This window comes from Lytechinus variegatus, chromosome 1 (assembly GCF_018143015.1).
Source record: "Lytechinus variegatus isolate NC3 chromosome 1, Lvar_3.0, whole genome shotgun sequence".
In the NCBI taxonomy this organism is placed as follows: domain Eukaryota; kingdom Metazoa; phylum Echinodermata; class Echinoidea; order Temnopleuroida; family Toxopneustidae; genus Lytechinus; species Lytechinus variegatus.
Genome location: NC_054740.1, coordinates 94,355,213 through 94,380,123, shown reverse-complemented (window position 1 = coordinate 94,380,123; position 24,911 = coordinate 94,355,213). Strand labels below are relative to the sequence as shown.

Here is a 24,911-nt window from a genome sequence, read left to right as displayed (position 1 = left end):
TAAGAAAAAAGGTGCATATTTTCATAAAAACATTATGTGTTATATCGACGGACGCCCGTACGTACGAGCAGGAGGAAGTCAAATGTCTCGTATTTTTCATAATGGCAGAAATTGTTAATGTTCAGACCATAAAACAGAAATTTTTACACTTTTAAATAATCAATTTGTAAATAAAGCAAAATAATGAAAGTTTTTTGTATTTTGACTTCAGAATTTGATATTTTAAGGTCCATATTGAGCAAGATATCACCTAAAAGGCAATGCGAGCGCAAAGCGCGAGCGAAAATTTTATATCCCGACATGAAAGATTAAAAAAAAATTAATTTCCAAGTCTTCCCCTTATCTTATTTTATTCACTCATCTTCCTCCTCTTATGCTTGCCTTCCTTCTTTTCTCCTCTCTTTTCCCTTTTTCTTTTTTCCTTTCTTTTTCCCCTTTTTTCTTTTTTTTTGCTCCGCCAATAGGGGGGGGGGCCCGGGCCCCTCGGGCCCCCCCCCTGGATCCGCCTATGCGTTCTCTCGTAATATGAGAATCAAATTTCTCATATTCTCCTATATTGAAAGAAATTATTGTACACTGGTCTTTCAACCAATGAATGAAACTGTACTCGCTTGCAACGCCCTCTCGCTCTAATACCACCTTGAAATATACCCCTTGAACTGGGGATATTGTTATAATTTGGAAACTTGAACTCAATATCCATCAACCCCCCCCCCCCTCCCCCTGCACCACCACCATCACCACTCACTGGTATCCAAGCTTGCTTTTCTCCTTGCTTTCCAATGAAAGGATATACGTGGAAGCCCATACGCATTTAAAGGGGAAGTTCACCCTAAAGAAAACTTTGTTGTAAAAATAGCAGAAAAAATAGTAAAAACATATTGGTGAAGGTTTGAGGAAAATCCGTTAAAGAATAAGAAAGTTATTAGAGTTCAAAGTTTTGGATTTGTGACGTCATAAACGAGCAGCTGCCCCATGTGTTATGTAACATAAAATGCATGAATTTCAAATTTTATATGGTTGCTGATGACTTAATTTTGTTTTCTATTCATGATCGGGTGTGAAATGATTTGTCTATTGATATACAAAAGGTACAGTAAAAACCATTTTCAATTTTCTGAGAAAATAACATTTCACTGATTTTTTACCATTCGCTATGTAGGAATGCTGCTCGCATGTGACGTCACAAATCAAATAATTGAAATTCTAATAACTTTTTAATTATTTGATGAATTTTTCTCAAACCTTCGTCACTATTTTTTGTTATTTTTTCTGCTATTTTTACAATAAACTTTTTGTCAGGGTGAACTTCCCCTTTATTAATTCTGACAGTTGGTGATTTTGTTCTATTCGTAGATTTAATTTGACGAGTGCTCTTTTGTTGACGGTCGGTGCAGGCAGGCGAGCTATGTTCAGTCCTGCTCGTGGTGACGTTGCTGGAAGTTGGCGGTGTTTGCGTTACGGTCGGCGAATGCTGTATTACGAATACAGTCAAGATTCCATAACTAGACTATTAATGGCGCGTATAGGCACGCCACTAGGAATAATCTTAGTCTGTAGGCACAGACACTGATTGGCAGTCAAGAAGGCCGCATCAGTCGACAAGTGGGAGGTGAAATTAGATGAGGCAGTGTCGCGTCCCTATCCATAGAGTACTGAGGTGAAAACATGCCGCTTAGTATCCAGACTAATTCTTTGTCATGTTCCATATACCATGCACTACGGAGATCATCGCCTTTTGTTTATGATTTACAGAATTAGAGTCCCCCAACAAAATAGAATAAACAAACGAATTATTTTAGGTGGACGACATAATGTTAAGGGGGAGGGGGCGAAGCACCGAAGGAAGACAAACCTGGGGTTTCCATGCAGTGAGTTGGAAGATATAGTAAAGCTTGGACATTATCATACAGCTTATTTTTTGCGCTAGGCGCCGGGATATTTGATGGTTGGGGCGGTTTAAAGGTGACGTCCTATCAATATTGACGTCGGTTATCAGCTTTAATACACGACACATACCTCTCTTTTTATACTCGTCTTAATTCCTCCCTCTTTCACTATTTTTAGTTTTTTATCCTCTCCTATTTTGTTTTTCTACTTAAAAATGGATGGGAAAGGCGCCCCCACCCCTCTGTAGCGATGCCCCTGTAATATGCTATACTGTGACCAGATTTTCAATCGAGTTTCAAACTGCATAAAACAACATTATTGATCTGAATGAAATATCCCTTTTCAGATACTGAAGAAGAGATACATGACTTCACCCTCTCTGAATTACTACCCTCATCACTGGATAAATTCTGGCGATATGACGGTTCTCTGACTACACCTCTGTGCAACGAAGTCGTGACGTGGACGCTTTTTGAAGATACCATCAAAATTTCAAAGAGTCAGGTAAGAGATATGCATGAAACATTGCGCTTATTGGATGAAAAATATTCACTGTATAGTATCATTGTACAAAAGCTCAAGAAATACAGTAGAAAGGCTAAAGTGGCATTCACATTCCAAGTTTAAAATGTTCACTATTATAAACTAAATTATATATAGTTTGAAATCATTGTAGTTGAATTTGATTTGATATGATTCAACATCGTACGAATCATGATTATTCATGATTGAACAAATTCGGTCCGTTAAGTACATTGAAGCTATTTAAATTCATTCCTTTGGTCAACGGCAAATAACTGGAAATGGTTCATGCTTGAACGATCGTGGCTTGGCTGTCATTTTTGTATTGTAGATAAATTTATTTACTTATATTTACATCATTGTTTCCGGTTTTGTTTATTTCGATAGGTTCTGAAATACGAGTTATGAACTTATCAAACTCGAAAATAATTCATTAAAAATTTATAAATGTGGGCCAATTGATTTTCTTCTCTGATGTGTTCTTTCACAATTTCATTTCTATTCTTATTTCACTTTCTACTTTGCCAAGTATAATCACTATAGTCTGTTGCAATTTATCACTTTCTTTCATGGATGTATACACTTTTCAATCATAGTCAATAGCGTAACAGACGGGGGGCAGGGGGAAAGTTGCCCTAAGTTTCGGATTTCACCGGGGGGGGGGGGGAATGAGAAAAGGGGAAAAGAAAGAAAAAAGGCGCGATGGAAAGAAAAGGAAGAAAAATAATAAACGGGGGGGGGGCGTGAAAAACAAACTTTAAAAAATACAGATGGGACTGACTGGAAGGAAAACGGGAAAAGAAAGAATTCAAGATAGACAGGTGAGAAATGACAAAAAAACTAAATGATTAGAAAGAGTAGAGGGAAATGAATTAAAAGATGGCAAAAGGGGCTTATAAAAGCGGGGAATGAATGTAGAATGGAATGAGTCAAAAGTTAAATTTGAAAATAAAGGAAAGTGACAGGATTACACGACTGGGTTGCCAATGATTGAAAATAAAGAACGGGGGAACGGTAGATGGCACATAAAATTATGTATAATGTCTATCATAAAAAAAATCATAAGCTTGTTAAACCTCCAAAGCTACCGGAGGCTCTCCCTAAGACCCGGCGTGCAGTGGGGGCTCTTCATTCTTTAACCTTCAAAGGACATTATAACTGGCTCTTGTTTATGGACCCTTCCTGCATTAAACTTTACGTTGAAGCACTGGTGTACAGGGGGGGGGGTTCCAAAGCCAAGGGAAATCAAATGAAGGAGACAATGAAATATCAATTTGGTTATTTGATATGATGTGGAAATCGGTCACATAATTAGAACTTCATTTCAATAGGCCATTTTTCTTTCTGGCTCGCTTCGCTCGCTAACTTTGTTGTTGTTGTAATTTTCCCATATAAAAGCATTGGGATTATTACCCAACTGCGTTGTGTGAAAGCTATCATGTAAACACGCAATTTGAATAATAGCGGTCATCTGTAAGCATCGGTGGAGGAAGCCAACAATTTTCGGCGGGACAACAAAAAAAGGGTTATCAACAAAAAATTAGGGGGTCGTCCCCCCACGTTAAATTTCGGGGGGACATGTCCCCCCCGCCGCCTATGTCTGTAAGGTTTAAAAACAATAAGGTTTAGTGCTCACGCACAATCATAAAAACAAGAAAAATGAATACGTTCACATTGGCGTACAGACCAAGAAAAAAAAAGAAAGAGAGACCGGTGAAATATGATGTCATATAATATGTCAAAATCTATTACCAAATTGGATTTTTGCAGTAAAAATGTCGAAATTTTGCACGCTCGCTTCGCTCACAACTTTTCACCCCCCCCCCCCCGATACACCATGCATATTTGCCCCCTCTAAATGTTTGCCTCATTACGCCAGATATGACCAGGAAATGTGTGACTCTTGACCCACCCCCCCCCCTAGCCACCCGTTACGCCCCTGTTACTAATCAGAATAAGAAAGAAACCATTAAGGACAACTTCTCGTAAAGCTGTCTTGGAACATATCTGTGTAAGAAGTGAAGGCATGGGATTTCGTTATCAGTTACATATCTTCGATACTACTTTTAGTCTTTGTTACAGACTATATTCATATGTTAGATATCATATACAATATCAATTATTGTCCACTTGTAACTACCAAGATTAGATGTTTAATTTGTCAAACTACAAGGGACCAGAAATGACTTGCATAAATGGAATTTTCTGTTTCTTAATTATCCTTGTTTTCTAGACATGTATTCACAACTACTGATTTGGATGAAAATCAATTAATTAATTGATTAATTCATCCATCCATTTATCCATCCATTCATTCATTCTTTCATTAAATTCATCACAAGACAAACCAATATATAATAAATAAGGACATAATGAATGAAGAAATGAGTGAATGGCGGTAAAAAAGGTAGATCAATGATAAAAAATATATCAAATAAACAAATGGGACCATGAAGGAAAGAAATGCAAACGGAGTAATAAGGCCAACGAATGAGATAATTTTTGTCTCACACTTTTCTTCTTCTTTTCTTTTCATTAATAGCTGCAAACCATGCGCCAACTGATGAGTGAAGCGGTAGATGGAGACGGCAATGAAATGCATATGTACGATAATTACCGTGATATTCAGGACCGTAATTTGCGCACCATCTATTCCGTGGTCACTGATGACGATGAAGGCGATGATGGTCACATTCATCCATCACCCACTGATGGTGCAGCGAGACCATCCCCTGGAATGGTGACCGTGATAATGGCTGCATTCCTTACAACATTCGTTTTCAGGCTTTGATTCGTTATTATTATTCATCACTGGTATTCTGACATAACAATCTCAGAGGCGGCATCTTTCTATCTCGCTTTACAAATAAAAAAAAATCTGAAATGACTTATCCTGAAATGGAAGCAGAACAAATTCACCTTTTTTCTAACCTTTTCAAATTCCGAATTTTAACTGCATTCTGTAATCTGGTGAATTTCATTATCTGATTTTATGATAAAATATAACATGATTTTTTTTGAAATAGTAAAAGAAAACTTACAAGGCCCCATTTTTGAAAGGGGAATAAAACCTTGAAATTAGCTGGTTTCATATTGTGAAAGAGGAATATGAAAGAAATGTTAGTGAAAGTTTGAGGAAGATTGAATGAATAATAAGAAAGTAATGAGTGATGAGGATCATTAGTAATTGTAATTAATATTCAAATTTTCATAACTTTTTTTATTATTCATTTTGTCTTCCTCAACCCTTCATTGATTTGATTTTTCTCTTTTATATGAATTTCAACTGGTTTCAGAGTTTCATTCCCATTTAATATTCCTTCAAGGAACAGTTACATATTCATTTTTTTTAAACAATAAAATAAGTTTAAAAAATGCTCATAAACGTATGAGAAATTTATCAAATTTGAACTTCAATATCTGTCTATATCAGATGAAAGACAAATCCCTTTCCAGTTGGGAAAATACATTTATTCATATCATGAAATTTTAAATGGTAGGCATATTTGCTGCTGTATTATGAAAGATAATATATGTGATGACAAGTTTACTTGTACTTAACACTATTGGTGTGAGTATGAAACATATGAGATGAGGCCAAATCAAAAGATGACGCAGGACACCATTCTTATAGCTTTAGCTTTCGTCTTTATATTAAGACTTCGTCAGAAGTGTCTGCAAAATATATGGAGATACAACATCCAGGTTTGTCTTGCACATCAATGAATTACGGTATTATTAAGTTGCATGTATTCATTAATCTCATTAGTCAAGTGAATGAATGAATAAAATAATTAATCAATTAATTACTTAATAACAAATAATTAATTCGATTAAAATAACAATTATATAAATGAAGAATACATACCTGTAATTACAGACGAATATGGTAATAGAGTAGGATGCCTACCGTATTCTATCTCGTTCTTTAAAAAGTGTCACAAATAGCAAGCAACGTTTATTTTGCAATTCGTAACACTTTTTCCTCAAGAACGAGATAGAATACGGTTGGCATCCTACTTTACTTCCACAATAGTCTGTAATTTTAGGTATGTCTTCACCATTAATATAATTATTAATTTAATCGAATTGATTATTTGTTATTAATCAATTAATGTATTCATTCAATCCATTCATTCATCTATCTAATGAGATTACGGAATATATTCAACTTAATGATACCGTAATTCATTGATGTGCAAGACAAACTTGGATGTTGTATCTCCTTATATTTTTCAGACGCTTCTGACGAAGTCTTAAAAAAGCTAAAGCTAAGAATCCTGTGTCATCTTTTGAGTTGACCTCATCTAATATATATATATATATATATATATATATATATATATATATATATATATATATACATGAATATATATATATATAATTGCTACTCTGTTGTTTTCATCAATTCATGGACTGCCTCAAAGATGCATAAGAAATACGTATATGATACTAACTTTCAGTTGATTTAAGTTAAATTAATGAACTTAAACACTTAAACATGAACGCACTCCTTAGCGATATGTAAACCACAAAATGGATTACAACGAAATGGACACATCATAAATTCAGTCTTACTGGGCCCCAACCCGGGCCCCAACGTGTTTTGTAAGTACGTAACTATTATGTTAAAACACTGAGCTCATATCCAGTCATAACTGAATTAAAGGTGAAGGTTTTGGGATTAAATAATATACATCTAGAATGAGAAAACAAATTTCGATCAAAAATCTTAATGCGCATGTTTATATTTATATGATTGAAACAAGATGTATACTAGAAAATCAACTTTCCTCTGCTAACGAGATTAAGAGCTTTTGATTAAAGGTCCACAGTAGGACAGTTTCATTTGCTAAGCTATAAATCATTGCTTTCGTGTAATAGTTTTTGAGAGTTTGAAGTAGAGATAATTCACTGCCCTAACATCTTGTACTTTGAATGTTTATTAACTAAAATGGGACATATGAATAGTCTCTAATGTTCTCACAGGTTGCCTAGAAAACTAAGCAAATATACTACTTATTTAATATAATACTAAATGGAGTCACTTCCAAAGTTCAAAAATCAGATTTTACGATATCAGATGTTATAGGGTTATTAGGAATGTAATGATATAACGGTACTGTGGAACTGTTGAGTGTTTTCTAGTAAACAAACTTGTCAGTAAAAGCATCGCACCAAGGAATGAACTTTTCAGTAATAACCACTTGCAGCTGAGCATTACTTTTAAAAAAATCACTGATTGGTGTCACAATATGAATGTATGCAAGTATTGATGTAGACCCTTCAGGAGAGTCGAGTTGTTCCTGGTTTTTAGTTCTAAAACTTTCTTAGTCGTCATGTAAAGTCAGCAAGTCCGGTTTCGCTGTTTTGTTTCATTTCATTTTGAAATATTTTTCGATAGCCTATATTCGGCAAGACACAATTTATGGAGCTATGAAATTAGAAACACGCTTTTTCAGTACTCGTGTCAAAATCCTGGGGGCGGGGGAGGGGCGCCCTCAGTTTGGAATTAAAAAAGACACCAATCAATTATTTTTTTTCTCAAAGTGTTTGGCCATGGAGTTTATGACAAGTTGTATATGATAATAATACAAATAATTCTAATAATAATGCCTGTTCTCCCAGTGGGCTCTGCTTACTATGAAAGACCTACTGTTATGATTCTTATTAATCTACATTTGTAATTATAATCAAGGGCATGAAGTAGGTAACCAATCTAATGAGAGAAGTTTAACAATTACTAAAGTTGCCATATTAACGTCATTATCTCAAACAGACTTGGATCCAACTACATTCCCTTGATGAAAAGCTGTTCCTTGAACCTACCTATTCACAGAGAAAATTGCTTATTTGTAGGCATCACAACATGATGACAATTCGTAAGGATGAAAATATACATCAGTATAAAATTCACATTATTTCAAATCGTCAGTTTGAAGCATTATAAAAAAAACGTGATAAGGATGTTCCAGAAATATGTAACCGTACAATACTATTGGTATAAGAAACTTAACACACAATAACATATTTTTCAGTGTGTTAAAGTGGTTTAATTTAAGGACGTGCCTTCAATTTTCATTGTTTCTGAATATTAATTTACGACCAGAACAAATTCTTACGCTAGAAAAGAAGTCAAAATGTTATAGCTGTACACAACTTTAAACAATCGTCTTGTGTGAGATTTGAGAATCATTGATGAGGTAGGATATTTATCAACCCCCCCCCAAAAAAAAAATAAATAAATAAGTAATAATAAAGTAGCACTGCACCCAGAACAATAATTCAGGACCAAACACGCATCTGGCATAATTTTGTTGTCACATTTGCAGTATGGCATTTCATTCATTCTAATTCATGTTCCAAGGAAGGTAAAACAAAAATTGTTTTAAACTATAACACCCTTTTGAAATCACTGTAATATTATTCCATAAATCAGAACATTATAATTGATTTCATTGTATGTATTCAAGTGTTCACTATTGATGAATGTACTATTGATGTATTACTTTTGGTGTTGAGCATTTTAAATAATATTGGAATCTTTACTTCAAATGTGTCAGTAATGGGTTGATTTAGATTATTTTTGTGATATGTACACTTAAATACATGCATTAATATGTTCAAATATTATTTTATTATGGTTTAGCAGTGTAACTGTATCAATTGTATGTTTGATATTAATGAAGATTAGAGTGCAATTGAGAATCAATAATGAAATCAAATATGGATTGACAATAAAAATGGTAAATTGAAAGACATTTGGATGTTCATATTTTTGTTTAGAGTCATGTAAGTCACGAATAAAAGATACTGAAGAGAAGGATTGTGGTGATGAGATAATTATGTCTGTGGGGGCATGACAATTTGCCTTTATAGCTAGAATAAAAGAAAGTCTAACAAAGAGATGAGACAGGTCCTTGACATCAAGCTTGATTATGGAAAGCCAGGGCCACCATAATTCAGATACAATATTCCTGTCAGTTCAAAATGTTCTTTAACCCCAAGTCAGATGCACTTAGCACTTTAGCACATTATTTATATACATTGTCACACAGTCAAAGGTTTGCCTCAGGTATAAAGCAGGCCTAAAGGCCTGGTCACACCGCCCGAGCGTTGTTGGAGCGGTAGGGATCGAAATCGAAAATGGTGAACGGTAGCAAGCGGTGATGATTTTTTCTCTCCGCTCCACGACCGCTCCAACAACGCTCGGGCGGTGTGACCAGGCCTTAGTATTTCTAGGTCAATGAAGACTACCCATTTAGGGCAACATTTTTAGATTCAACGTTTAAAAAAATGGTTTTAGTAACATGAATTTTTAAAGAAATGCTCATTTACTACCTTTCGTGTGGAAATGAGATTGACCTGTCAAGTCATGCATGAGTGAGTAAATGGCTAAAATGACAATTCAAAAGTCACAGGGGCCATTTTGAAGGATTTATGATCCTGAATTCTGATAATTTTTGGAAATACCATTGATTTCAAATCATCTAACCTTTGATGTCCCCTCACACTTTTACACATGTTTTTACAAGTCTGTGAGCAAAGTCTAAATATGAATTTGTTCAAAATTACTCATACATTGATCAGTAAAATAAATGTGCACAGGTTATAAAGATATGTTGTAACTAACATGGCCAAGTGAGCACACTTCACATTAAAATAAAGGGGTAGATTTCACCAATTACTCTCATTTTGGTTCAAAATGATAAGAAAAGTGACAATTGGTTTACTCATGCATGACTGGGGATAAATAATAGTCTGTCACAGAAATTAGCCAGTAAGTTTAGAAACACTCCTGTCAAATTTATCTTCATCAAAATGGTTCCGTTATGAAATTGTGGTAATTTATAAAAGGGGATAATTACTTTTGGTCGTGTCCAGATGGAATCTAAACTATACACGGTAAAATTAATGTCTCCACCATTGTCAGATCAGAAGTATATATTGCAAATTTGATACCATGAAATCTTGTGATTTCCCAGTTGGATTAGATAATCTTTGCCTTCATATGCATATAAATTTCACCACTCCATTTTACCATTGTCACTACAGTCATATTTTAATTTCTTTTCTAGTCATACATAGAAAGCTCTTTGAAATGTACAATTGTTTTTATTTAATTATTTTGCATATAGAAAATAGAAATAATAACCAATGTTTGGAGGTAATCTATCAAGCATTTCTTAATTTATTGTGAGAACAAGATATTTGTAAGTACATGACCTTTGACCTTTTGATACCAAAAATCTAATTAGATTGTTCCTCCTATATGTGTAAAATAGCCTACTTTTTTATTGGTCTTTTGTCATAAATGGTAGATGGAGGGGAAGAGTATACAGAAAAACTAGACTATAATTACTTTTCAAACTACAAGACATACAGGCTTTTTCATTTTTAATATGAAGACATCTTTATTACAAAATATATAAATACAAACAAAAAAATGGCATAATTTGGTTTTAACTGCCATGATACATTTGTAATACAGCAAAAAAAATTGAGACATTTTACTTGTCCTTACATATCCTGACATACATCTTACTGGTCTGACAAGATTGGAATAAGTTTAAACAAGGAAATGAAACAAAGGCGACCCATATTCAGAACCTGTGTTAAGTGTAAACCGAAGGTGTAAACTCTGGTCCAATGACTGTGGTCTCTAACAGCATATGTTTAAAGCCCAACTAAAACTTTGGTAAAGTGTTAACAACTTGACTTGTAATAAAGTATCATCTGATATGCCTATCTTTTAAAAGACGATAGATCCTTTTTTCATCTGCCATTTTTCTGGGAAAATGTCAAACATTTATATCTTGGGTATCTAGCACCCTCGCTTGGCCGTGTTGTATTTTTCTTTCAATACAGTTCTTTTAGTAGTATCTTGCAATTTTAGTGATAAGATATCAAAAACCTACAAAGATTACATCAAGATTCTCAGCCAATTTCTTGCTTTGGTAAATATAGATAGAGAACCAAAAACATGCAGATATTTTATCTGGATCAGGTATCCAATCATAACAAAGTTTTCATTTAATTTCACAAAATGTGTCCTACAAAACACTATTCAAGTGGGGGGGGGGGGGGTGAGACAATAGATTACCCCACCCCAAACAATTGGTTCAATGCATGGATTTACACCACAGCCAAGTCATGTTAGGAAAGTCTTGGATTTGTACAGTCTCTTGACAGTCATTCATTGTAAGCCTTATTTAACCCTATCTAGGCCGGGGGGCCTCAAAGGCCCCCCTCAACGAATCGCGCAATATTTTCGCCGCGCGAAATTTTTTGACCGCGCCGCTCGCCGAATTTTTACTTTCAAGTCTTGCACAACTTTTGAGACCAACTTTGAATCACCCGGGTACGTGGTTCCGAAATTACGCAACATTATGTAAGTGGATGTCAGACCGAAAATTGCTCAAAAACGTGATTTCGTGTACAAAGTCAATGCAAATTGTGATTTCAACAAAAATTCATAAATGTATGATTATTTTTAGTTTTGCTGGTCTAAATGTATTTATTTTATGCTTTTTATGATCACAGAAGAGTCCCCAACAAATTTCATTGAAAAAAAAAGAAAAACAAAAGGTCAAAAAACAAGGAAATACATAAGAAATTGCAAAAAACAATAAAATACATAAGAAAATGATTTGATATCTCAATTTTCATGTACACTTGCTAAGAACACCCCAATGAGTTTCTATACCAAAAATTAGTACATTTGGAGCTTTATTTAGGGAGTTAGAGGAAAAAGTATGAATTCGCATACTAATCATGCATAAATTAGTATAATCACTTAATAGCGATTCGCATGTAATAAATTACTATAAAATCTTGTAGATTATGTCACAGGCAACCCGCGTGCCAATTTTCACCGCAATCGCGGGGTCGACGGCCGAGATCTTAGGGGGGGGCCCTGGGAGGCCCCCCGGCCATATGAACTCCCAAAATACCCCGGCCTAGATAGGGTTAAAGGTCTGTGTTAAAATGACCTTCTGTAGATAGAATCATGAACATGATTCATTAATCACATAGCATTCAAGTGATAGCTGATTTACCCTCATTCAAGCCCACCCACAATATATGCAATCCAACAGGCCATTGCATGGACATCACAAAGAATAATGATTAATATCTCCATTTCATTTCAGCAAGATCTGTTGCCTTGCCTATAGACACACCCTACTTGTGTGTTTATGTTAGCATTTCCAAATAGAGTATGTATATTTTAACAAGTTTAATCAATTCAATACAACCTTGATTTTTTTAAATCTTTGAAAACAATGTTTCAATTGTCTACAGCCTTATACATTCCCATCAAGACTAACTATTGTGTAACTGATTCATTTAAGAGGAGTCCTTCAATTTTCCTGGGGATCAGTCTTTCCTTCATATCCTGATATTACATCATTTAATATGAAGAGATTTGAATTATTAGCTCTTAGAGATTTCGGTAGCATGTAAGGACTGAAAGTTAAGATCAGTAATAAAATACTCCACAAAGGACAGAGCTGTATGCCTGCAGACTACAACTAGAGAAACACAGTCTATGAATTTATCTGAATACTTCATGCTATAGTCTTAGCAGTCTGGCATGGAGAGAGTTCTTTCTGTGCTTGTTGAAAATATCAAGGAGGGCATTTAGTTTTGGTTTAACTCAAGATCAGCCATTACCTTTGCACTTGAAGTACTTTCAATCCAATATATTAAATTCTCCAAAGTGCTGTGTCATGAACCACAAGGGGTTCGCAACAACTGCTAGAGATCTTGAAAGGCTAGGTCATTCAGTCACTACTAAGGATGCATGCTAGCTACTATAGTCCAAGTAGAGCATTTAGTCTCATTTCAGCCATCAAGGCTTCTTGTTTCTCAGATGCTAGTCTCTCTTTCAGGCTGTTGATTTGATCAGAGAGGGAGTCGTCTGATTCTTCCAGGGTGATGATAGGTGCATCGGTCGTGGGATGGTGATCCTCTACAGACTTTGATAGAGATGCCTTGAGAAGACGAGAATGGTGAGATAGACAAAACATTTAGAGGTGGCAAAGGCGACAGGAAGAATAGGACAAGGAAGAGCACAATTTTTTTTAGGGGGGAGGGAGAGGCAGGAAAGAGATAAAGAAAGTTAAAAGAGAAAAAGCAAAGGAAGGACATGAAGAAGATGGGTAGGAATATAAACAATATAAATTTTTGAAGATGGAGAGGGAATAAAAGGGGGAAAGAGAAATGAGAAAGTTAGGAGAGATGTGTGGATAGAAAGAATTTGTTTCAATGATATGCAGCAAAATAATACATCCGACCAATGCAAAGAAGTAATATTGATGTCTAAAGTGTTGTACTAATAAATACTAATCGACTACTGCTCTTGATTCTCATACTCTATCATGAACCATTACAGTTATATTGATTTATAAAGACAATTTCCATCAAAGAAAGATTCTAGTCCAATGACAAGAACATAACAAAATGATAATAGATAAATAAAATAAACTGCTCACCTTTGGGAAGGGTGGAAGCTGAAGTCTAAATTCTGACTCTGGTTTGTTAGTCTGTAAACTCTGCTGGAGGACTTCATCAGGCTCTTCTAGGAAGCTGGTCAGCATGGCTTCAAACCTTTCACAAAATACAAAAGAAAATGGATTTACTCCTTCTATTTTACCAAATTGACTCATTTGACCAAGGAATGTACTGGAAATTATCCCTCTTTCAATCTGATCTGATAATTTAGACAAGTATTAAAGACGAATAACAGTTGTGGTAACAATCTCAAAATGAGTTCGAACAGAATCCAATGAAATAACCATTTAAGTGTTTGTATGCATAAATAAAAAAAAATATGTGCCAAATGGCTCAATGAAAAAAAAAGGTGTAAACGCTGAGAAATGAGCAAAGTATGCACAGAATTCCAAAAAATATTGGGTATTTTTCTAAACAATATCAATGCACTGACCCACATATGCCTTTCTGTGTTAGTGATTATCAGCATTATTGGTTTTAAGCTCAGATTTCATGATTTCAAAAAGTTATTTCAATGTACCAGAACTAGATCTATGAAAATATTGCAGCATTTAATCTTGCTTTTAAAGATTTTCTCATGAGTTAATTGATTGCTGCAACTACTTTCTTTTACCTTTAATCTGTTGAACAATAAAATTTTGATTTAGAATCAAATTTAATTAAATAAAGTATAAAATACCTGTTGCTCTCTTCTCGTTCCTTATCAAGCATCCTCCTTAAGAGTCCCCTTGAGGTACGACTTATCGTCATAGTAACATCTTCTGGAAGAAGGAAGCTAGGATCCTTATGACTTTGTTCTTCCTCTCTTCTCTTTCTTCTCTCTTCTTTCTTATTCAACTCCTCCTCTGCCAAGCTTGATCGACGTGTTGACACTGCCTCAACGATGGACTCAAACATGCTAGAATTATATGAGAAATTCATTTGTTGGTTATAAATGATACTGTAATTTGAAAACAAAATATCACAGTAAATATATTATCATCCTCAGTTGTTGTCATCATCACCATCATCATCATCATCATCATCACCACCATCACCATCATCATCCTCATCATCTCCATCATCACCATCATCATCCGCATCATCATCTCCGCAATCATCACCACCACTTTCAGCATCATAGTTTTTCACGATAACTCACCTTTCATGTTGCACCACCGATTCTTCTAAAGTCTCATTCATTTCTTGTTTCCACTGGATTGGAAATTCAAACTGACCCAGTTCAGACTGGTGGAAATACACTAGTTGATTGCCTGAAGATTGGCTCTCTAATAAGAGGAAAGAAAAAAACCAATAAAGAATACGAGAAACATTGAAATGAAATTGAAGTTTACAATGGAAATAAAAAAGACCAAATAAATAAGATAGGGAAGTGGAGCAAGAAAGTGTGCTGATAAATAAAGGACATTAGATCAGTTGAAATCAAGGATTTACAAACCCTGATGTGTATTAGGACAGAAAATACTTCTAGATAGTATGGAGTCATACATGCAATAACTGCAGGGAAATGCACAATTAATATTGGGGAGCGGTCTGATTATCATAAAGGAAAAATAATGATGATAACCTCATACATTCAAGGCGAAAAAAGAAATATGCAAGTTTTAATTACGATGTCCAATACAAACTAGATACCAAACATTTAAAACAAATTACATGTGGAGCATTATGGCCCAGCGGATTCTCCAGACTTTAAAACAGAGGGTCATGGGTTCAAATCCAAGCCATGGCGTAATCTACTTCAACAAGAAATCGATTCAAATTGTGTTACACTCAACTCAACCCAAGAGAGGTGAATGGGTACTTGGTAGGATCGATTCTTTGAATGCACCAAGCCCCTTTAACAATTGGAGCTAAGCTGGGGTATTATATAGTGCGCCATTTAAAAGGCAACTATGTAGCTAATCGGCGCCTGATAAATGCTATCATTAAAGTGTTTGTAACATACATGTGGTGGATATTAAAGTGTAATTGTTCACTATGTAATAAAATCATGCCGCATTTCATAATTTTCAAAGGAAGCCAAACCATCCTTACCTTCCATTCCAAGGGACAGGGTTGTCATCATATACGTCACACATTCCTCTAAGATGTCTGCCCATGGTGCATGCTGGGAAGACGGTTCACATCCTTCCGTGTCAAAGGTCATGAAGCATGTATCTTCAAAGGTTCGTCTACTCTTGTCCAACAACCATCTCACCCTGTATTAAAACAAATGAAACTTCTTTAATCACTATATGATGAGGATATATATAATGCAAATAGAATGATGGATAGGTTATATGCAGATGGAAAACTATGGGGCATAAAACTTAAGAAATTGAGACAAAATAAAAAAGAGGTTACCTGGATAAGAGAGGTGCCTTATCACTGTCTCTGCCTGGAAGATCATTTACGTATTTGGTACATGCTTCAGACACTGATAACCAATCTAAAGGGAAAGCGAAAGAATAAATAAGAGTAACAATTTCGACAGCACCTGTACAAAATGGAATACTAGTATGTAAACTGATATCATGCTCATTACTTTTTCCAAAGTAGAGATAAATATCATACTTATTTTTTATATAAAGGAAAAATAACTATTATACTTCTAAAATAGAATATAAACAATTTTGCTTGGTTGAGTAATATGACACAATAGGAATGCTATAAATATTCAACTAAATTCTGATCTTCCAATAAGAATGTTGAACAGTTCTAAATCTTTTACTGGAAATTTGTAAAAATTGTAGAGTTGAAACTCACTACTCAAGTTTAATGAATGAATCATAATATTCATTGATTTATTCTAATAACAAGTGGAATGCCTCTGGCAGTCTTGTCTGCATTACATGATTTGATATAGCAGCAGTGCTGACATTGAAAACAGCTATTGAATAGTTATTCACAAAAGAAAATACTCATATGATAATGAAATACTATGTCCATTGACTCAACATGACCTTTGCCCATGATCATTTGACGTAAGACATATACAAAACATACTTGATTACCCTCATGTCTATGTTTCGATCCTTAAACTTTCTAAGTGATGATGCCAATTTACTAAATACCCCCAACACGGCCAACGTTCATTGACCTTAAATGACCTTTGGTCTTAGTCATGTGACCTGAAACGCACAAAATATTCAGTAATTCACTATTACCCTTATCTCTAAGTTTCATGAACTAGGTCAATATACTTTCTAAGTTATGACAACAGTTCCAAAACTTGATCTTGATTAAAAAAAATTGTTATTGATTCCCAAAACATAGTCAAAGTTCATTGACCCTAAATGTCCTTTGACCTGGTCATGTGACCTGATACTCAGGCAGGATATTCAGTAATACTTGATTAATACTCTTATGTCCCAGTTTCATGAACTAGGTACATATAATTTGTTTAACAAATTTTCGGCGTTACTCCTATTTGTTTAAGATCAGTATGCTCGATCTGTAATGAAAATCATAAGATCAGTATGCTCGATCTGTATGAAAATCATAAATCATAAGTCAGAAAAGCAGTAGATGGCAGGTTCGAATCCCACTGGTTCCAATTTTTTCTGACTTATGATTTATGATTTTCATACGGATCGAGCATACTGATCTTATGATTTTCATTACAGATCAAGCATACTGATCTTAAACAAATAGGAGTAACGCCGAAAATTTGTTAAACAAATTATAATCTCCTCCTATAAAAGCCTCTTAATTCACCATCTATTGTCCACGGCGGACGGCATTTGAATAGTAATGAGTCAGAAAGAAGAGGATCGAGGGTATTTGAATTCCAGTTCATCGTGGCTTTACCGTGAACCAGAATAGCCTGGTGGTTGAGTCGCTGCCCGGAAAGCAGTAGATGGCAGGTTTGAATCCCACTGGTTCCAATTTTTTTCTGACTTATGATTTATGATTTTCATACAGATCGAGCATACTGATCTTATGATTTTCATTACAGATCGAGCATACTGATCTTAAACAAATAGGAGTAACGCCGAAAATTTGTTAAACAAATTATAATCTCCTCCTATAAAAGCCTCTTAATTTACTAGGTACATATACTTTACAGGATATGACATTTCAAAAACTTAACCTTGCTTAGATTTCAATGTTGATGACGCCTCCGCCATAGGAAAAGCGCCGCCTATAGTCTCGTTCTGCTATGCAGGCGAGACAAAAATGGGCGATCAATGTGGTATAGATTCCATAAAAATAACAATAAAATAAAAATGAATAGATAATTTGTTACAGACATCAGAGCCATAAGCTTCAACAATGCTGATCAAAACAGATTCAACCTTTAGCTGCAAAATCTAAACCTTGCATAGAATTCGTCCATCGATGAAATGAGCTAATCCTTATTTTGCGAAGCCCAATCATTATCATTTCCAATTAAGTCTTAAGTATGAAGGTTTTGGAAGACAAACTTTCAATAAGTTTACATAGATATTTATACTACTTGTCAATAACTTGTCTTCCATTATCAATAAAAAATCAAGTTGATTGCTTTCTAGATTTGAGAATGTATTTCACATGGTAACTGGACTTCTGTGACAATCATTTCTCTCTCCAAGTCTCAAAAGACATAGGGTTAGGATAGAGTTTTGATTCAGAATACTTATGAGGATTAAGAATTTAGTTTATGTTCTTTGACATTAAGTGCAGATTTAGGAGTGACTGTTGCTGGAGTAATTATAATGGAATCCTTACCACTGTCTTCTAAGGAAGGTGCATCATGTAGCTTGAGGTTGTTAATGATTGTATGAAGATGACTAAGAGTGCTTGGGCTATTCCAGTCTGAGGTAGGAAGATCTGAAGAAAAAAATAAAAAAACAAACAAAAAATACAGAATATCAATAGTAATTGCTTTTAAATAATGAACTTAGGTCATGTAGAAAATAATAAATTGCATATGTGCATCCTCTTTAACTCACATTTATTGATACATATGAATATCAAGATGAAAAGGTTTATATTTGTCCTTGCCAGCATCACATTCATCAGCAAGTTATAAATCACATTCATTTATTTTGGAGCCATTGAATAATTATTAATAAATAACTTCACTGCATTCCATTTTCTCTTGTGAGATCAGGGGGCCGTTTCATAAAAGTTGTCAGCACTGACAAGTTGTCTTTCTTCAACAGTTACTATAGTAACAGTCAGAGGCCAGTGCCTCTCAGCCAATCAAAACCAAGGATTTTACTGAAATTGTCAGCGCCGACAATTTAGTCAGTGCTGACAACTTTCATGAAACATCCACCTGGGCCCCGTCTTACAAAGAGTTGTAATATCCTATCAATCACAACTATGGACGGACAGCAGTTGAGGTTGATCACAGCAGTTGAGGTTGATCAGATCAATCGCAACTCTTTGTAAGACAAGGCTTTGAAGAGTACAACATACCTGGATGTTGTGGACCTGTAAACTCTGTCGGAGGCCATGAGATATCAGAGAGAGATGATGAACTGACTACAGACGATAGATGACTGATCACACAGTTATACAGACTTACTATCGACTGAGGTGACTGAAATAAACAAGAAATATGATGTAATAGTACATGCTTGAACATGTTTTTTCAATAACCATATTGCTAATAAATCATTCATAAATACAATCAAATACTTTCTTTACACAGTCAAATAATCAATCCCTATGCCTCTCTAGATGACTGAGAAAGACTTCCCAATTTACAGTTACTTAAAAAACCAGGTGGGTGTTTCATAAAGTTGTTCGTAAAATACGAATGACTTTACGCACGACTGGTGATCTTTTCTTGTGCTGCGTGATATCCCTACGTAATTGAGTTATGACCTAAGAACATGTTCTAGTTGTGCGTATAGTCGTTCGTAACTTTACGAACAACTTTATGAAACACCCACCTGACATCTGAATAATAATGCCACATAATTATCCCAAGGCCCACTTCATAAACTTGTTATAACAAATTTGCAGCTTAACAGTTTAAAAGGTCATGAAATCTTTCAATCTGATGGGCTAACAGTATATTTGTTATTGAAATTGTGCATTTGCTATTACTATAACCGGTCTTTATGAAAAGGAACCATGGTATTAAAAAAAGACTGCTTGCAACCGTAATATTCTTTAAGCATTGAGGAAACATAATCGAACTAGTTTAAGAGAAATGTGGACCAAAGACCGCTTGTCAGGTTTCCACAGGATACTATACAATAAACGGAGGATCCATGATGAAAATATTTTGGAATAAATTTAGAGCATATATTCAGTACTAACCAATGGAAACAGTCCGCTTTCTTTCCTCTGCTTAGAGAGCTGATTGACATTGATGCTAAAGAACTGTGACAAACCATTATCTAGATACTCCTTGATCATCTCACACATCACAGCTGGTGGTCTAGGATGATGAGAGGCAAGCCATCCTATACCTTCCTCCAGCTAATCAAAGAAAAAAAATAGAATGAAGTTCAATAATAACTAGAAATGCTCGGCTGGTTGCACGACCGAGCACATGTATCCCCCGAACCCACCGCACCATCCATCATTGCGATATATATATACATATATATATAGAGCTCACACAGAAATTTGACAACTAAGTACAATTTATCACGGCAACAATGACCCTGCCCACATTTTGCCTCTGGGTACCCAAATTGTTGACTCTGTTCGGGGATACAATAAATTACCGGTTGCATAGCAGATATCATGGTCATATGCATTAAAACTGCAATGATGCGGTAATATTACTGATGCACAAGTTCAGTCATGCCTCAGAAAACCGTAATACTATTCAATATTGTGCTATTCTGAATGAAGTGTACATGTATGGAGTAAGTCCAACAGCAGTAATCTAAAGAGCGAATGTGCATTCATCTACCAAAACTAGAGCATCTTCATCTATGTTATAAAGTAAATGATTACAATAAAGCACAGCAAATTCATAAAATATTTGTGCTCTTTATGTGTACAACCACATGGATTAGATTTCTAACCCCTGTCGACACATTTCAACATCAATGCTCTACAAACTGATCAGGCTCAATACAAATGACTCGCTAACCTGCTGAGAAGCTTCTAGTTTGACAATATTCCATGGTATACTAATCATTCTCCAAGATGAAAGCACTTCTTCATGTGTCAGCTGAGGTAACTTGAGACTTTCTGACACACTGCTTTGGAATGATGTCACATCTTCATCACTTATTACACATACAAGCACGGGGAGAGATGGGCTCTTAGGTATGTAAGATAGGATAGCGTTCAGTCTCTCTTGGGCATCTCTGAGACAAGCCTGGAAAAGAATTGGAAGAGGGGGGTTAACAATTTGTGTTCATAGAAGTGAAAGGTGTGAAAAGCATGACAAAATATCAAACTGAAGGACCAGTTGTAAGACTGTTGGTCAGAATGCTACATAATTTGTTTTGGTTCAAAAATTGAATTATCATAACAAAATTTATTTATTAATCTTCAAATTCATATTCATCACCATCATCAATATCATCATCAGCAGCATCACCATCTCCAACAGCACCACCACCATCATCATCATCATTATCATCATCACCACCACCACCACCTCCACCACTACCAACACCACCACCACCACCATCATCATCATCACCCTCTTTCACTTTAATCTCACCTGTGATTCACCCTCTACAATGAGAATGATCCCTGAAGATCCTATCAGTTGGTATCTGGTATCCTTGCCCTCAGGAAGTCCCATGAGTGCTCTAGTACAGATACCCAATGGATTGGAACCACATCTCTGATTGAACAGACTCAAAGTCTCCACCTAAGATAACAAGAATAGCTTCATTGGTCACAGAACAGAAAGGTATAGAATAGAAAACAAGAATAGCCCACTGTATGTAGCTTAACATGCCATTGTCACAAACTTACGCCCAATAATAGACATATATCCCATAGAGCTCTCATTCATCAGCAAGAGTTTAACATGTAAGTTCTTAATACAATATCTGTTTTACAGGTCAAATTCCTATAAATGAAGGGACTATCATAAATGTGACATAAGAATACCCAGGATACACACATCTTCAAATTAAAGGATGATCTACTCAACAAACAAATCAGGTGAAGTAAACTTACATTCTCATTATCTCTGAGTCTACTTCTCCTAAGCTCCTTTGAAATCTGGCCACGCCTCAGTTTAGCCATTAGCCAACTACATGGGCTCCTGTCCACACATGACCCTCGTGGCAGAGAGGAAACCACTTTCCAGTATCTGCATGCTGCCCCATCCATCCGTGTTAGGTTTAATGCATGCTGGGAAGGACAGGTGTTTTCCTTATAAATGACAGGAAGGTCTAAAGGTTGCCACGCCCTCTGTTGTCTGACGTAGGTAAGGTAGTGATGCTGCATGATGTGTTTAGCTAGAGATTCCCGCTCACTCACCACACTGTATATCAACAAGAATACAATGCTAATTACAATCTCTCTAAAGAAGATTGAGATTTTCAGCAAACAAGAAAAACTAGGAAGGCAATGTTAGTTAATCTTACAATGACTCAGTAAGGCATTGAAAATACTATAATAAAAATAAGAGGATTTCAAATAAAAATCGCTGCATTGTGGTAACAAATATTTGTGGCTTGGACATGATTAACCTCAGAATTTGAGTAAATACAATAAGAGCAGTAGTGTATGCTTTGTAGTCTATGTGCTTGAGCACTACATAATGTCCGCTGAATGCAAAATGTAAGGAACTTTCGTTGACACTAGAACACTGTTGAGATGCAAAATACAGGTCGATTTGTACTCTTAAGATTATTGCTTAGCAACACAAGTGTTTTGGAATCGAAGGTGGATGACTTTCTGCTAAATGCTCATTTAAATGAAGGAAACTTGCTTCAGCAATTAATATCTCCTTTAAATTGATGGTCAGAACTGATGTAAGCAGGTTTGAAGTGAGATTTGACCTCTATGCCAATATGGTTTACTTACCCATAAGGAGTGCTCAGAGACATGGGTAAAGGTTCTCTCAACCTCAACATTGTGTCTTGGTCATCAGGAGAGGGCGCTTCACCAAAGTGTTCCCTTCGCTTTGGCCAGAGGACCTCAAGCTGCTCGGCTGTGTTCTGATTGGGTGGTCCAGCAGGAAAGGTCTCCAAAGCTCGACGTATCTTTACCCTCTTTGCATGAGCACGACACCATCTAGTAAACACACAATGACACCAATCGTATTGGGAGGCAAAACTTCTTTATACAGAGATGCCACAGGATGCATTTGCAAATTTACTGGAATTCACGTGCGAGGCAGCAAAGTGAGTGAGGGAGGGAAGAATCACAGGTTCTGGTGTATACCTGAGAAGGTATTTTAACCTGTATCTGCAGACATCATTTGAGTTGTACCATGAAATCAAGTGTTTACAATGCAGTATCACAAGTTTTGATTTACTGACCCTTCAGAATATCATTTCAGGAAACCAAGAGTGGATGTCTGCACTGTGGCCTAAACACTTGGAATCTAATCAATATACTTCAGTTGATGCTTATTCATGATGGAATCATGGAATGTATGCAGGGATCAGAACTCCTTACTACAATATTCATATTTCATGCATACTTCTTGGACAAAAGTTGTCTAGACAATGAGAAAGCTTGACAGACAGCAACAATAAATATGCAAACTAAATTCCAAGATGAGAATGTACTCATTACTAGCAGGTGAAAGGAATGCCTAATTATTATGGCCCAACATAAATTTGAGTTGTTAAGTGGACAGGTCTATTGCAATGGAACAGATATTTAAACACACTATCATTTTTATTTAAAGGCACAGTCAAATTGATATTCTAATTCTGGACTATAAAACATGAATATGACTTACTTTTGGTAAAGGAAATTGAGTTGCCTAAGTCGATAAGCCTCTGCAATCTCTGCGAGTCTCTTGTCTCTCTCGGCTGTTGCTATAGTAATGACCTCATTTGATATGGCACTGACCTCAGACATGACAAGGTCAAGTAATATCTCTTCTGACGTGATGAAGCTGCAGCGCTCAATGGCTTGTCTCCTAAGCTCAGCTTCATACTCACTGCATAACAAGTTTGAAATGGTTGATATTTATAGTAACATTTTCAGCAATAAAGCATCTCGTGTTTTGTTTTCTTCTTTGAAAGTGATTAAAATTCATCCTGTGAAAGAATGGCAGTATTGGGAATATACAAAATCAACAGCCAATCAGGTTTGACTCTCAACATTCATTTTCTATTTCAAATTTACTTTTGCTTTTGTATATATAATTCAAGTCCTCTTGGATTGTTACTGCTTTTTGTTTCTTTGAAAAACACATTTTATCTATTTAGAAAAGGTTATTGTTAGCACAATCAAATGGCACTTATGTCTTTTGAAAATTTGCTTGATTTTTTTGAGATTTTGCCAGTATAGTTGAATATCATAACATCAAGAATGTTGAAAGATCATTGTTTTCAGAAGATTGTTAGGTTGAATGATGGAGAGGCCTCACTTTGTTGTTTGAATTATTAAGAAGGAAGGCAAGGTATAATACAGGCAAACAAAGAGTGATATCAGATTGCATCGATCATCTATAATTGTCCAATTACAAAGTGTAGTTCTACAGATATTATACTATGTGAGAAGATGGTCTTACCTGATTTCCTTCTCAATAATGCCTTCAAGAGTTCTCTCCACGATCTCATCCAAGATCTCCTCTGTTATCTGTCTACAGGCCTCTTCTTTCAAAGCATTCAATTCTTTCTCTTTTCTTGATGCTTCTTCCGCTGCCCTCCTGTGAAAAAAAAAACAGTGATAAGTAATACAAGCAAAGCACAGGTAATAGTATCTGCAATGACACAAGCAAGGGTACTAACAATAAGAAATTATACATGGACTTTTGTTTCATTCTTAAGATATTAAACTAATTGACCACGTGATTTGTCCTGTCAAAATACATCATTTAGGTAAAGATACACACTGCATCCGTCTTGATGGCCATATTGATGGCTCCCCAACCAGAATACAAAAGCAGATTACAAACA

At 35.5% G+C, this 24,911-nt stretch overlaps 2 protein-coding genes and 1 long non-coding RNA gene across 3 annotated transcripts in view; 2 read left to right on the top strand and 1 right to left on the bottom strand.

The window, feature by feature from the left end:
* The window catches only part of LOC121406596 (carbonic anhydrase 2-like), a 36,232-nt gene extending 30,921 nt beyond the window's left edge, over positions 1 to 5,311 (top strand). The window contains exons 7-8 of the mRNA XM_041597606.1: positions 2,237 to 2,394; positions 4,955 to 5,311. Of these exons, the coding sequence (XP_041453540.1) occupies positions 2,237 to 2,394; positions 4,955 to 5,203 (407 nt within the window). The 3' untranslated portion in view covers positions 5,204 to 5,311. The remainder of the gene's footprint in view (positions 1 to 2,236; positions 2,395 to 4,954) is intronic.
* Positions 5,312 to 6,304: 993 nt separating this feature from the next.
* Positions 6,305 to 11,109, top strand: LOC121429137. Its single transcript, XR_005971872.1, has 2 exons — positions 6,305 to 9,511; positions 9,655 to 11,109. It is a non-coding gene; the product is annotated as an uncharacterized LOC121429137 (long non-coding RNA).
* Positions 11,110 to 12,315: 1,206 nt separating this feature from the next.
* LOC121429128 (germinal-center associated nuclear protein-like) overlaps positions 12,316 to 24,911 on the bottom strand; it is a 38,404-nt gene continuing 25,808 nt past the window's right edge. Inside the window, exons 18-32 of the mRNA XM_041626047.1 lie at positions 24,524 to 24,661; positions 23,744 to 23,947; positions 22,858 to 23,067; positions 22,003 to 22,312; positions 21,536 to 21,688; positions 20,954 to 21,184; positions 20,167 to 20,328; positions 19,315 to 19,438; positions 18,619 to 18,720; positions 16,273 to 16,357; positions 15,964 to 16,127; positions 15,068 to 15,194; positions 14,606 to 14,824; positions 13,908 to 14,022; positions 12,316 to 13,406 (exon numbers count right to left, since the gene is read on the bottom strand). Coding sequence (XP_041481981.1) covers positions 13,227 to 13,406; positions 13,908 to 14,022; positions 14,606 to 14,824; positions 15,068 to 15,194; positions 15,964 to 16,127; positions 16,273 to 16,357; positions 18,619 to 18,720; positions 19,315 to 19,438; positions 20,167 to 20,328; positions 20,954 to 21,184; positions 21,536 to 21,688; positions 22,003 to 22,312; positions 22,858 to 23,067; positions 23,744 to 23,947; positions 24,524 to 24,661 — 2,524 coding nt within the window. The 3' untranslated portion in view covers positions 12,316 to 13,226. The remainder of the gene's footprint in view (positions 13,407 to 13,907; positions 14,023 to 14,605; positions 14,825 to 15,067; positions 15,195 to 15,963; positions 16,128 to 16,272; positions 16,358 to 18,618; positions 18,721 to 19,314; positions 19,439 to 20,166; positions 20,329 to 20,953; positions 21,185 to 21,535; positions 21,689 to 22,002; positions 22,313 to 22,857; positions 23,068 to 23,743; positions 23,948 to 24,523; positions 24,662 to 24,911) is intronic.